At 35.6% G+C, this 12,815-nt stretch overlaps 5 protein-coding genes and 1 non-coding gene across 6 annotated transcripts; 3 read left to right on the top strand and 3 right to left on the bottom strand.

Moving 5' to 3' along the window:
• Positions 1 to 246: 246 nt before the first annotated feature.
• Positions 247 to 426, top strand: BDF20DRAFT_791582 (uncharacterized protein; the record flags this gene model as incomplete). The annotated part of the gene is made up of 1 exon (XM_053076199.1): positions 247 to 426. A coding segment is annotated over one exon (180 nt), but the record flags the coding sequence as incomplete, so codon positions are not given.
• Positions 427 to 1,021: 595 nt separating this feature from the next.
• On the top strand, positions 1,022 to 1,198 carry BDF20DRAFT_816793 (uncharacterized protein; the record flags this gene model as incomplete). Its single annotated transcript, XM_053077191.1, has 1 exon — positions 1,022 to 1,198. The coding sequence occupies one exon, from the start codon at positions 1,022 to 1,024 to the stop codon at positions 1,196 to 1,198; it is 177 nt and encodes a 58-aa protein (XP_052938328.1).
• Positions 1,199 to 1,350: 152 nt separating this feature from the next.
• On the bottom strand, positions 1,351 to 2,756 carry BDF20DRAFT_394130 (uncharacterized protein). Its single transcript, XM_053075356.1, has 4 exons — positions 2,408 to 2,756; positions 2,260 to 2,355; positions 1,811 to 2,161; positions 1,351 to 1,722 (listed from the first exon to the last, which is right to left on the bottom strand). Exons 2-4 carry the CDS (start codon positions 2,290 to 2,292, stop codon positions 1,504 to 1,506), a joined length of 603 nt encoding a protein of 200 aa, XP_052938327.1. The 5' UTR covers positions 2,293 to 2,355; positions 2,408 to 2,756; the 3' UTR covers positions 1,351 to 1,503.
• Positions 2,757 to 3,352: 596 nt separating this feature from the next.
• On the bottom strand, positions 3,353 to 5,050 carry BDF20DRAFT_860386 (uncharacterized protein). Its single transcript, XM_053080515.1, has 4 exons — positions 4,572 to 5,050; positions 4,332 to 4,499; positions 3,700 to 4,258; positions 3,353 to 3,631 (listed from the first exon to the last, which is right to left on the bottom strand). The coding sequence occupies exons 1-4, from the start codon at positions 4,994 to 4,996 to the stop codon at positions 3,374 to 3,376; spliced, it is 1,410 nt and encodes a 469-aa protein (XP_052938326.1). The 5' UTR covers positions 4,997 to 5,050; the 3' UTR covers positions 3,353 to 3,373.
• Positions 5,051 to 6,825: 1,775 nt separating this feature from the next.
• Positions 6,826 to 6,908, bottom strand: BDF20DRAFT_t50. The gene has a single exon. It is a non-coding gene; the product is annotated as a tRNA-Leu (tRNA).
• A 1,478-nt stretch (positions 6,909 to 8,386) lies between these two features.
• BDF20DRAFT_817278 (p115 like vesicle tethering protein) lies at positions 8,387 to 11,636 on the top strand (the record flags this gene model as incomplete). Its single annotated transcript, XM_053077235.1, has 12 exons — positions 8,387 to 8,539; positions 8,647 to 8,766; positions 8,856 to 8,903; positions 8,974 to 9,169; positions 9,245 to 9,432; positions 9,500 to 10,100; positions 10,165 to 10,514; positions 10,602 to 10,647; positions 10,729 to 10,917; positions 11,037 to 11,099; positions 11,271 to 11,416; positions 11,514 to 11,636. The coding sequence occupies 12 exons, from the start codon at positions 8,387 to 8,389 to the stop codon at positions 11,634 to 11,636; spliced, it is 2,223 nt and encodes a 740-aa protein (XP_052938325.1).
• Positions 11,637 to 12,815: the final 1,179 nt, after the last annotated feature.

Below are 12,815 nucleotides of genomic sequence, written 5' to 3'. Positions count from 1 at the left end.
GATAATGCACTTATCAATGCAACCATTCCATCCGCTATGTCTACTATTAAATCACCAGCAATTCATCAATTACCTCGTATTGCTCCCGCGCCTGGACCTGTTAGCGGTATCCAGATGTTAGAAGCTGCTAATGTGTTAAAAACTGCCAATAGCAGCAGAACAAGCAATTCAAGCGCTGCTAACAACAACAACAACAACAACAACAAGAAACGTCCACGCGACAACCATGATGAAAGTGAGATAAGTGCTGAAGATGATAAACGTAGACGAAACACAGCGGCATCTGCTCGTTTCCGTTTAAAAAAGAAAATGCGTGAACAAGCTTTAGAGAAACAGTCTAAAGAAATGGCAGCTCATGTGGAAAAATTAGAATCAAAAGTAAAGGAGTTGGAGATGGAAGCTAAATGGCTTCGTGCACTTGTCGTTGAAAAGGATCCTAAACTCTTAACGAGTACAAAAGAAGAAAACTCCTCTGTTTAATGGAGTAAAGCAACACCTCTTGTTTATTCTTCCATGCGTCTTTGTAAATCTACGAATAAAAGAAAGGAAAGGAACTTGAACCCCTTCTATATTCTTGTATATATGGCTTTTTAATTGTTATATATCTGTGAGACTCAAATGATAAGCAACAAGTGCACAACCTATTCCATTTTTCATTGGTATTCATCGTTATATTTCATTAAAGTGAATCAACAACGCTTCAATAGCTATTGGTTTTCAAAAGGGTCAATCATTCAGGATTCATTTAATAGCTTCAATAGTGATAGTATGATTGTGCTTTATAAAATAAAAAACTGGCAAGAAGAGTAAGAATAAGCATTTAATCAGACCAAGGCGAGCAATCAAAAGTCCACCAATTATAGTGGCTTATAAGACCGCCTGAGTGGTTGTCGGTAATTCGAGGGACCCCGATGTAACAGCATTGGAAGCATAAACCGTAATTCCTTTTTTATTTTTTTCTTTTCTTAACTATATTGCCTGCCTGCACTTGCATATACACACAAACACACACACAATGTACATGGATAAACGTCAACTTGAACAAGAAAAGCAAAACAAATCTTTTATGGACACTGTGAAAGCTGAACTCTTCTCACCAGAGAAACGTCAAGGAAATCTCAACATTGCACTTTCGGTTACTGTCTTCACTGGCGCCATCGTCTTCCTTCGTAATTGGGGTGAACTCTTGGCTGTTTAGATGAACCCGCCTTATTTAAGAATAGCGCAAACCACTCGGAAGTTTATATATTATGATAATACCACTTTTACACGCTGTATCATATTAAGCACTAGAAAGAACCATTGAATATCTTAAAAGCTATACATGGTTATCGACACCCTAGTAAACACATTTTCACCACAAATACAGAAATACTTTGATTTATTACTTTACAATATGTAGTTAATGTAGTTATATTCTGTCTTATTGAAATAAAGTTTTTGGAAAGCTTTACGAATGACTCTGTTCGAGAATGTCTATTATTTGCAAATGATGCACATCCTTTACATATACAATCGATGATGATTATCATCTACTCGGCCGCTGTATTGTGTTTCCAATGTCTGTTCCATCAGTTTTTCATCGAATAGCAGGTTTTCGAGTCCTAATTGACTCAAGCCTTGCTGATAAGCTTCCAGAGTTTCATTTGTAACCAACAATTTTCCATAAAGATATTCTTGGAGACTTAGAAGGCTGTAACATGGTATACTATAAATCTCGCACTAATGAATTCAGCATTGCAAGTTGTTTTTGTTATTATCGGTATAAATTGCAGCTAAATAACGACGCAAATGTTATAAACAATCTTACATAATTTAGAATGGATGCTGATAAGCCTTTCACCATATTAGGAATTTCAAAAGTAGGCAACTTTTTGATGGTAGGCGCAATTGATGTCTGTAGAACACGCAATAATGGTGGAGTAAAGTCTTCTCCCCATGTCTCTGAGATATATCCTGTCGTTGTGAATGAATCGAGTAGAAGGATTCGGTCTATGTTGTCTGGGAACTCGCGTATTAACGACTTTGTGTAGGTCGCGGCTTCTTCATCTTTTATCTCTTCGTTGAAAGGTACAAGTAAAATAGGTTGGTTTTCTATTTGAAATATTTTGGCTTTCACACTTCTTTCTGATCTGTTTTCCAATTCCTCATCCTCCTTAATCTAAATTGTAATGTGATATTCTTGCAGTGAGTCTTCCATTGACATAGCCCTCTTTCTCATGTACAATAGCAAATGCTTCTTCTCAATTCGTTACTTACAAAACTCTTCACAGAGCCTACTTGGAATACCATTTGATCTCGAAGAGAGTTCAAATACACACTGCCAGGACCTTTCAACCCTATGATGAAAGTCCACTTGACATTTTCAGAGATAGATCCCAGAGTTAGTTCAGTGTATACTGTGCACCTCTTTTTTTTAGTGGCAACATCAAGTTCTTCATCGCTATCGTCATCGTCATAGGCGTATCGGACAGGTGCAGAGGGAAATGAGTCGTCAAAATCCATAATTATATTGTACTGTAAATGGGAAAAAAAAAGAAGAAAAGAAACTGCGCGTTGCTTTCTACTCTTTTCATGCAAATCTATTTCAGGTTCAAAAAATTAATATCTATCGCGGCTTGCCAGCAGTCTTTTGAATGACTGATTGCGTTTACAACGATTACACAATTATAAAGAAGGATCTAACAACTACATATCTTTTCCAGAAAATGATCATACGACGAAGAAAGCCACAAAAAGTAAAATAGCTATGTATTTAACGTAGTAGTTCCATTATATTTCCTTTTGGTATAAACCTTTCACTGAAAGGTCGTTGACTTTGTGACCAAAGTGGAAATGATGTGTTTAAAAAAAAAAAAAGTAGAAGGACCTGAAGTAGAAGAAAAAGGAGATAGACATCCTTTACTAACCAGCCTTCTTCATTGTAGCGTATTGTCCTTGTTTGCTACTGGCAGTGTGTAATACTGATCACGTTTGTTCTTAATTTGTTGAAATACACACATGTATTGTCACACTTTTTATTCAACACATACGCATTTTGACAGCCCTTTAAGGTCCAGAAACTGTCTGTTAATGAATTGTTCAATTAAATACCACCGCCTTTAAAAAGACGTAGAAACTGAATAGTGTGGTTAATTGACGATCTACTATCAGATGATGACAGAATTCACTAAACAGTTTGTTACTTGCGAGCCAGCCCTAACTCTCTTATCTTCGTCTCATATACATAACCTATGTTCGTTTTCAAAAAACACGTTCTTGGATCGAACGGCCAAATAAAAAAGGTTTTGCGAAGGAATAAACCTTTATTCTTCAAAAAAAAAAAAAAAAAAAAAAAAAAAAAAAAAAAGAAATACAGTAGAACTTTGGAACTTCAATCAGCAGTACTTGTTGCGTCAGATACAGTGGGTACTGCCACAATCATACCAGTGGAGGCAGAACGCTTACCGATATTTTCACCCGTTTGAGCATCTGTTAGGCACTCTGTTTCTATCGCCTCTTTATTGCTTTCTAAAATTGCACTTTGATTTGCTTTTTGGCTGCCTCCTTCGCCGAGATAATTGTTATCCACTATATATCTAAGACATTGTAATATAGCACTCTTTTCCTGCCGAATCTCCTTTTCCAACAGCTAAACACAAAGTTTTCAAGTATTAGCACTCGATGCTTAGCCAAGTTTAATTCATAAGCAAACGTTACCTTGTATAAAAGATTAGGCCTTCTTTTAAAGGTAACAGCACTTTTCGGTTGAGGCGGCTGATTTTTTTTGTGTTCTGGTTTTTGATGAAGGAAAGTGCACTGATCACCCTTCTTACAGCGTCCCAAAGCGAACCATTTACATCTTTTGCGTGGAATTTCCTCTGGCGGTAAGAGTATTTTGCCCATAGCCGATGGATCTTTAGATGTAATGGCATCCTTTTCCGGATCCATAAAATCGTCCGAATTATCAGAATCGTAGGCTGCTGCCACTAGTGATGTTGACGTGGAAGCTTCTAGATCCAGTGATTCAGTATTTAACTGTTGTTGTTGTAGTATTTGCTGTTGCTGTTGCCTTTGCTGTTGATAATTATTCAGTTTACGCCGTTTATTCGATTTCGGTAGCTCTCCTTTTGCAATTCGTTCTGCTTCTTCTTGTTGCTTCCGCTCGAGGTTGGCTTTGGTTGGCCAATTCTTTTTTCTTGCTGCAATCCATGCTTCCAATTCTTCGGGTGTCTCAATTTTAGGCGCATTCGGTGGCACAATACCGTCTGCTTTGGGTCTGTATCGATAATAAAAGTAGGGTTGAATGACTGCTTTATGATCAATGGTTAGAGTAATATACCTTGACTTACGGCTTCTTTTTTTTATCTTCATTTATTTTCCCATGATAAACTTCCTCGTGTTCCGCCATTACGGAAGGTAGACACATAAAATCACAACTAGGGCATTTTATATGTAATTTTTCATGTTGAGCAATGGCTGTTGATGACTTTAGCCATTTATTGCAGCAGAGTTTCGATCTAATCAGATAAAACAAAAAAAAAAAAACAAGTAAGCAAAAGCGAATTTGTCAAAACATCGGTTAAATCTACCTATTTTTTGGTTGTTCAGGCTTATTTGTTGTGTCTTTTGTTGTATTATTATCTGTTATTGGCTGACTAAGGTCGTCGTATTTGACGATCGAACGTTGATCAGGCAATGCATAATAATCTGCATAATATTGATTGGAAGGCTGCTGAAATTGCATGTAATTATTGTGAGTTCCATTTAAGTGTGAATTAGAATAAGGATATGTCGGCGGCGGTTGTCCATAGTGATAGTTAAGTTGTTGCGGTAATTGCTGTTGTTGCGAAGGCGATAATGGTAATGACGGTTGTTGGTACTGGAACATTACAGAAGTGAGTGCTGCAGACGGGTCACCTTGAGGTACTTGTGGTGGAGCATTAACATTATAATAATATTGTTGATAGTACTGCTGATATTGCTGGTATGGGTATGATTGACGATTATGATTCATATTGTTAGAAGGTTAAGACATTAAAAGCAGTTATGGGAAGAATGTCAAAGTGGGAAGATTTTTTGAGTAAATGTCAAAAGAAAATAATAGATTTAAACCAGTCACTCAGTTTATATTTTATTTCATCATTGAGCTTCTTTTCCAGCCTCCAACGTTAAGTAGTAAAAGGAAGGAAATGCTTTTAGAAAGAAGTGAATACTGTTATGAAATAGATTGATGAATTGCTAATTCGAGCAAGAACTCAATGATGTAATAAATGTTGAGTTTATCCAACGCTTAATACTATAGCTCCCAAAGTTAGGAAGATAGCTAGTTAAAAGTGAATATACTTTGATAAACTTGAATTTAAATTCAATCCCTTCACGGGTATATCTCAAAGGTCGCAGCAATTGCATTATTTCCTTGGTACCGAAAAGAAATGACATATATTGCCTATTTGTCATGACTATATTACACATTACATCTCGCGCTTAACAAATAATAACTCTTAAATTTGCAGATGTAAAAACTGTTCGTATTTTTGTTTGGTAAACAGTGTGTTCAATTACATACCTTTGGACCTTGCTTTAAACGCAGAATATCAAGATAGAATGAGAGTATGGATAATCTTCTCAGCGGTTAGTTTCTTTTTGTTGAGATGAATGGGTTATCTTTTTTAAAGAACTTTTGCTTGTGATATCAGTAGCTACATTATGTCTAAGGCATATGGCAAAATGAGTATATGTGCTCGTAGGATATATTGATTCAACAAACAGAACAAAGCATTTTTCGAAATTGCTCAGTAGCAACATTTGTTTCATTTATGAAAAAACGATATAGATCAAGCCAAATCATGTTGATTTTGGCAATTTCTTTTTTCACCGCCTTTTAAGAACATATCTTATGAAACCTTTTCTGTCACGGTAGACTGCGCGAGATTAATCAATTCCGATGCTAAAGATACTATTATGTAAATGAAAAGGAATGAATCAGCCGAAGGTAAGGAAGAAAAAAACATAAAGAAGAGTACAAAAGATAAGTGATCCCACTTTTTTAAAATGCGTACTCGTGAATAATGTAGGTAGATTAGATTCGTTTTGTCTATTATAATAAGCTCAAGTTACAAAATAGCGTAAGATGGTCATTATAAAATACCAAAAATGACTTTCAATGCCACGCATTGTGAATCCATTGCAGATTTTTGTTAACAAGCATCACTTTGTTCAACATACCAATCATTTGAGGTACCTTCCACGTCCAAAAAAGAATATATATATATATATAATATAATAACTTAGTGAAGAATTGAGACAAACTGAAGGATAGTCATTTCATGTCACCCTATAATTGTTTCGCTGTATATGACAAGCAATGGCATAGTGAAATCTCCTCGTTAAAATGCCGTGTTCTTTGTTATTAAAATTTAACAACCACTTTCTGGATCTACCATTTTAACCGTAGGTAGACACGATTCTTGGAGTATCATAGTATTCAAGCACAACAACTGGTTAGAGTTCATCTTATTTTTGCTTTTATTGCTCACTTAGATTTATCGATATCTACATGATTGTTAACAAATCTGCTAGATAAGCGAACGGTATTTGTCCCTTTTTTCTCCAAAATAAATATTCGATATGAGGTTCTTTACCTTAATCAACGTAGAAATCGTTGAATTCAGTACCTTGCGTATTTAAATTTAATCAATTTTTTTTTTAACTTGCTGTAGTTAAGTAGTATACCCTTGTTACATTTGACTTCATAGTCTTTCCGTCTTTTTTTTTTTTTCTTTAAAAAACTTGTCCCCACCATTAGCTTCATACACTACATTCATACAAGGAAAAAATAAAAAGTGAAGAGAGTGGGATTCGAACCCACGCCTCCGAAGAGATCACGACCTTAACGTGACGCCTTAGACCAACTCGGCCATCTCTCCACATATTTTATCATGGAGTAAAATTATTGATAATTCAACATACAGGGTAAATATTTTAGCCAAAGTTTTAACCGAGAGCGGAGTTCAAGACCAGCAAAATCATAGAAACAAATGCACCCCTTTTACATAATTTCATATATAAACTTAACTACTTTCATATGCTTACAAGACAATTTATATACACTTATCTTTCATATTAGTTTTAGTCAAAAGATTCAGAGTCTTTATTTTCTTTTTTTATTATCATTATTGAAGTTATCATATTTTTACTTTAATTATTGATATATCCAGTTACTTTAAAAGACTTATAAAAATAAAATAAGACAGTAAAATGACCAGACACAACAAAGATGCTCTTTATTCAAGTTTGTTGAGAATGATACTTTTATATGAGAAACGGGGTTATTAACGGGTATTCAACTATTAATACAACTGAACTAAAACTATCATGAGAATGATAAGATCTTAACCGCAAGCGGGTGTCAAAGTAGATGTGTATCAGATGGTCAAGCAGGTACTGAAGTCGTTCTGTAGTTTAAGACGTATAATTGTATCTTGGATACAACAAGGTTGAACAGGGACATATAGTTTTAGTTCTTTAATATAGTAGGCTATTATATGGCATGTGTTAAGTAATAAAAGTAATGCTCGCCCATGTAGGATATATCAATTCAACAATAACGTACAGTAGATTCACACGGTACCGCTCACTACTTGCTGCCACAAGTCGTCAAATAGCATACCAGCAATCTAAACTTACGCCTAAAACTTACTTCATCATCAGATAAATCAATTGTTTGGGATCTGCGTGGATTCTTAACACATCAAGTGGTATATATTATATCTCCAATGGCCAGAAAAGACTTTAAAGAGCATGCTTTATTTACGAATTCTTTCAGTACTCCTCTGAAGCGGTCATTATATCTGTTTCAAGATCATCCTTCAATAGATACTCTTATTGCTAAGAGTCCAGAAGTCTTCTCAAATTGTTGTATGCCATTGCTCACATATCTGTAATCCAATGATAGAAGATCAAAGGGAATTGCATCTCGTAGGCTTTTATTGCTTTCAGGATCAGTGATACGTGGTTCAATGTTCAGTCACCCCTTCAAGAAAACAATATAAACGCCCTGAAGTTAGTACACTAATTTTCAAGGCTACGAATCAGTAAACAGTACGCCTGGTGATTTTAACACATAGTCGACGATGTCTTTTTTATCCCCAAATCAACTGTTTAAATACATCTTTCCCTATAAATTCTATCATTTAGCTACAAAAGGAGGTTGTAGGTGGGCAGGTGGACGAGAGAATAATGCCCTCTCATTGAAATAGTATTCCTTGATTGGATAAAATGTATCTCCGAGAAATACGCTGCAGACAACAGAGTTATGTATAAAATGCAGCAGCAGATACAGTTTTTATTCCTTTCATTTTTTTGCGAAAGCAACATCATTAATACTTGTTAGAATAGCCATCCGATGGACTTTTTCTCAAGAGGATATACAGCCTTAAGAGGTGACCGTGGTCAACCTCAATCCGCGGATGAGACTATCGAAAAGTTGACAGATTGTCTCGAAACCGCGACCTTATTAGAAGATAGACGAGCAGGAGTGCTAAGTTTGAAAGGATTAGTCAGAGATTGGCCCGAGGTTCGCTTTCAGTCTATGTTTTCTGCAGATGCAACTTTAGCATAGTCAACTAAGTTTGGCACGATAATCTTTTATTAAAAATACAATAGGAGGTTGGAAACAAAAGTCTTCCTGGATTAATTAAGGTCCTGCATAACGATTACAGCGATGTAGACATGACAAAAGCAATTCTAGAGACTATCACTATTCTGTGCACAGTCCATAATCAGGTATGACACACTGATGCGTACTGTAAAAAGTCAGAGGAAAAAAATAGTTTATTCAGAATTGAATGAATTAAACTTTGGTCAATTGATAGCATGATAAAGATGATAAGGGCTTCAAATTTACAGACTATTTTCTCGAGGTAATTAAACTATAGTCCATGATGAATTTTTCTCAGTTACATTATCAAACAATCTGAATTCTGTTAAAAGGAAGAGAATAATGTTACAATTCTGTTGGATATTTTGGAAGAGTTCGATTTTTACGTTCGTTACAATGCTATCAAGCTTTTGACTGCCTTACTGAACAACAGAAACAAGCGTATCCAAGAATGTATCTTGACAAACCCAATGGGTATTTCTCGACTTGTAGAAATGCTCGATGATAAGCGAGATATCATTAGAAACGGTAATAATACCATACAAGAGAAACCTGACGGCAAGCTTGGACGATTTCTAATCGTTAAGACTTTTCATGCATTAGAGAGTTTACTATTGCTAATTGGATTGACCAGCAACAACACTGAAATACAAAAAATTGTCACGTTTCAAGCGACATTTGAGAAATTACTTACAATAATCGAGGAGCAAGAGGGCATTTCTGGAGATATCATTGTGCAGGATAGCCTTACATTAATGCATAATCTTCTAAGATATAATGTGTCTGATCAGGTAAAGCTCTTTTCTTGGGTGCCGAGTATTTAGAAGAGCGTGACTAATATGACTGAATTTCTGATAGGTCTACTTTCGCGAAACTAGCTGTATACAACAGATTCCTGGATTATTAGGATATGTAGGCGATAGCGATGCCGATCATGTACCTTACTCATTTGAAGATTGGCCTCCTCAAAAAGTTGCTAATACAGTATTAGTATTGCAATTGATTCGCATTCTCACTGAACCTGACAGCAGCAGTACACCAATTAATCAAAAAGTGATGGTACAGAGTGGCATTCTACTCCCCATTGTGCAATTAGGTTTATGTTCCAACGTGCCTTCGATTGTTCGAACAGAAGCTTTATATTCTATTGCTTACGTCTTAGCATCTAATACCGAAAACCAAGATATTTTTGCAAAGGTTGTCGTAGCTAGTCCGCCTGCCTTGACCGAAGAAGGTCAGATTGACACATCGATTGAGCCTGCACTTCCACGACCTGCTATAGTATCACTGATTGCAGTTGCGGTAGATGAGGACTATGGTGTATCCTACAGCTATTCTAGTCGAGCAGCAGCCACATATACCGTATACTCTTACCTGAACGGAAATCCAGATGCACAACTGGCTTTAGTTTCTACCCTGAATCTACCACCAGAAGATAATGCAAATACACACTACAAAGGTAAAGCAACAATAACGGGTCTATCGATATGATGATTGACATTTAAATTCTTTTGATATCCTAGATAAACCGCATTCCGCAGGATCGCTCTTGCTTGCAATAATCGAGGATTGGGAAAGGTCCTTAAATGACCCCTATAAAGTATGGTTCGCTTGTGACATATTATCACATATCATAAGGAATAATGAGCAGGCTAAGAAAATTGCCGGGAATATCGTGTTCGGGGATGTAGCAAACGGAGAAGACCCAGTGCCTCTGATGCACCATATTATTGCTCAGTTATTGATATCTACCAAGAATTCATCGACAAATCCACGTATACCTATCGGCTATCTCTGTTTATTGTGTATTTGGCTTTTTGATAGTCCAACTTCAGTCAGTTTGTTTTTAGCAGAAAGCACTCACGTCCAGTTTGTAAGCAGTTTTATTATTATGAAAAGAGCAAGCTTAGATATTTACTTTTTTTTTTTTTTTTTTTTTTTTTTTTCTCCCCACAAACAGCTAATCCAAGAGATGCAGTCTTCAACTAATGACGCTATAGTTCAAGGTCTTGTTGCCTATTTGCTCGGCATTACCTATGAATTTGATGAAGAGCCATCGACACCTTTGGAAAGAGAAAAACTGCAAGCGATTTATTCTGGCCGCTTGGATCAATTTCATAGTTCTTTAGCGCGTCTGCGGGACAGTTCAGCTGTTATAAACGCCCCACAATATTTACAAATTTCAGCCGAAGATGAATCTATATCCGTTACAACGCATTCGCTTCCGTCATTGTTGCTCGATAGCGTTTTTGTGGACTTATTCAAATCAACATATGGTAAAAGGATTGAGTTGGTTTTTTTTTTTTTAAAAAAAATCTCCAATGCATTGTTGTTTAATTGTCTTTTTTTTTTTTTTTTTTTTTTTTTTTTTTTTTTTTTTGATTGCTTCTACCAGAACATATTCATAAATCACTCAAGAAGAAGCCTAACAGCTTTACTGCACGATCAAAGAAACAAGGTATGCATTCTGTATCATTCAATAATTGCCATCTCTTTCAGCTAATTTTTATACCCTGTGTTTTGGTGGTTTATTTTTTTTTGTTTTTTTTTTTTTTTATAGACGCATTAGCACCACTTAATACACCAGCCTCTAATGCTGCTATCAAAGAGTTAGCATCGCCTAATACAGCTACACCTGCATCGTCTATCTCGGAAGAAGTTGTACAAAGTTACAAACTACAAATCGACGAGCAAGCAACCCAAATTAAAACGCTCGAAGACAAGTTGGAGAAACTAGAAGCTCTTCTACAGTCGATTGTAAGTCAAAAGGGCACAGTTGTCAATTAGCCATGGATATTGTACGTAATTCACTCGGCAATACTAATCCCCTCTTTTACAATAGAAAACAAATGGAGAAACTGTCAAAGAAGAGCTGTCCGTTGTTAATAACGACAATAAGCAATTAAAGGAACAAGTGTCACAATTGGAAACTGAATTGACATCAATTAAATCATTTATTCATTATGAGGAAGATGAGGATGAGGACGAAGAATAATTGTACAAACCTATAGAATATATCATTCTGAGCACTTTTTTGCATGTAATAAATTTATGTACATCTTGACAATTCAACAGGTCGTAACATTAGAGAATAAAAGCAAAGCGTAACTTTCGGATGAAAGAAGTATCTTTGATACAAAAGTTCGAAGTTGAAAGAAAAATAGAACGATACTATCTATGGTAGCACGTATATGAATTGATGTTTACACTCTTGGACTGGCTTCATACATAGCAAGCTGAAAGCTTCGAGGAGAAAGATAAAGGTCAAGATTTTGATATGCAAGAACGAACATTACGTCTATCTTGGATAACAGTTTTAAACTAGTATACTGCTAGGCTAGATGTTGACGCTGTCATGGGTATCAATTTCAATCCTCCGTTGTTGTTGAGTGTCGAAATAACATATAGTTGTAAACTTGAATTCATGTTTATTATGAATGCATACTTTCTATATAATTAATAAATTGGTATGTTTGATAACGTGAAAGAATTGTATAAGTAGTAACATCATTAATTCTTACAGCTTTTTTTAAATACTATGTAATTTCGATGATTTCTGTTGAGCTACACCCATCCCTCCTTTAAGGCCTCTTCAACTTCTCAGATGACGTACCTGACTTTTTAATTACACCCACCTCAATATGCATTTTTTGGCACTACAGAATTAGCACATTAGAAATAGTAGTCCATAAAATAAATACATTTGGTTTCCTCGTATAGATTGCGTTGTTTAACTGTTGACTTTTGGTAACAGTTGAATCATAAGTTGGCATAGCTCATTTTCTTAAAAGATATTTGTCATCTATCTATTTATATCCCTTCCACGCCGAACAGTCTCGACTCGTTAACTGTCATTCCGAAAACAAATCACGTGCTATAATTTTTGCTTAAAAATTATCAATTATTTGTTGATACAACTAAATTGATATGGATTATATCGTAAATGAGAATTTATAAAGCTCTGACCAACTTTATAGTACAAAATTATAGATGGAGAAAGGCCCTGTTCTATTTATTATACTTCATCTCATTAAATACCCCAGATTAAGCTATTACTACATACTTCTACTCTCCGATTACTCTTAGATACACCCTCTTCGGTCCAGCGCTGCTTATAAAATCATGTGACCGGCTTTTTCTTCAATTTACTATGACAATCTACGTCACGCATAAC

This window comes from Mycotypha africana (assembly GCF_025528875.1).
Source record: "Mycotypha africana strain NRRL 2978 chromosome Unknown BDF20scaffold_3, whole genome shotgun sequence".
Lineage (NCBI taxonomy): Eukaryota > Fungi > Mucoromycota > Mucoromycetes > Mucorales > Mycotyphaceae > Mycotypha > Mycotypha africana.
This window is presented reverse-complemented; position numbering and strand designations above follow the sequence as displayed.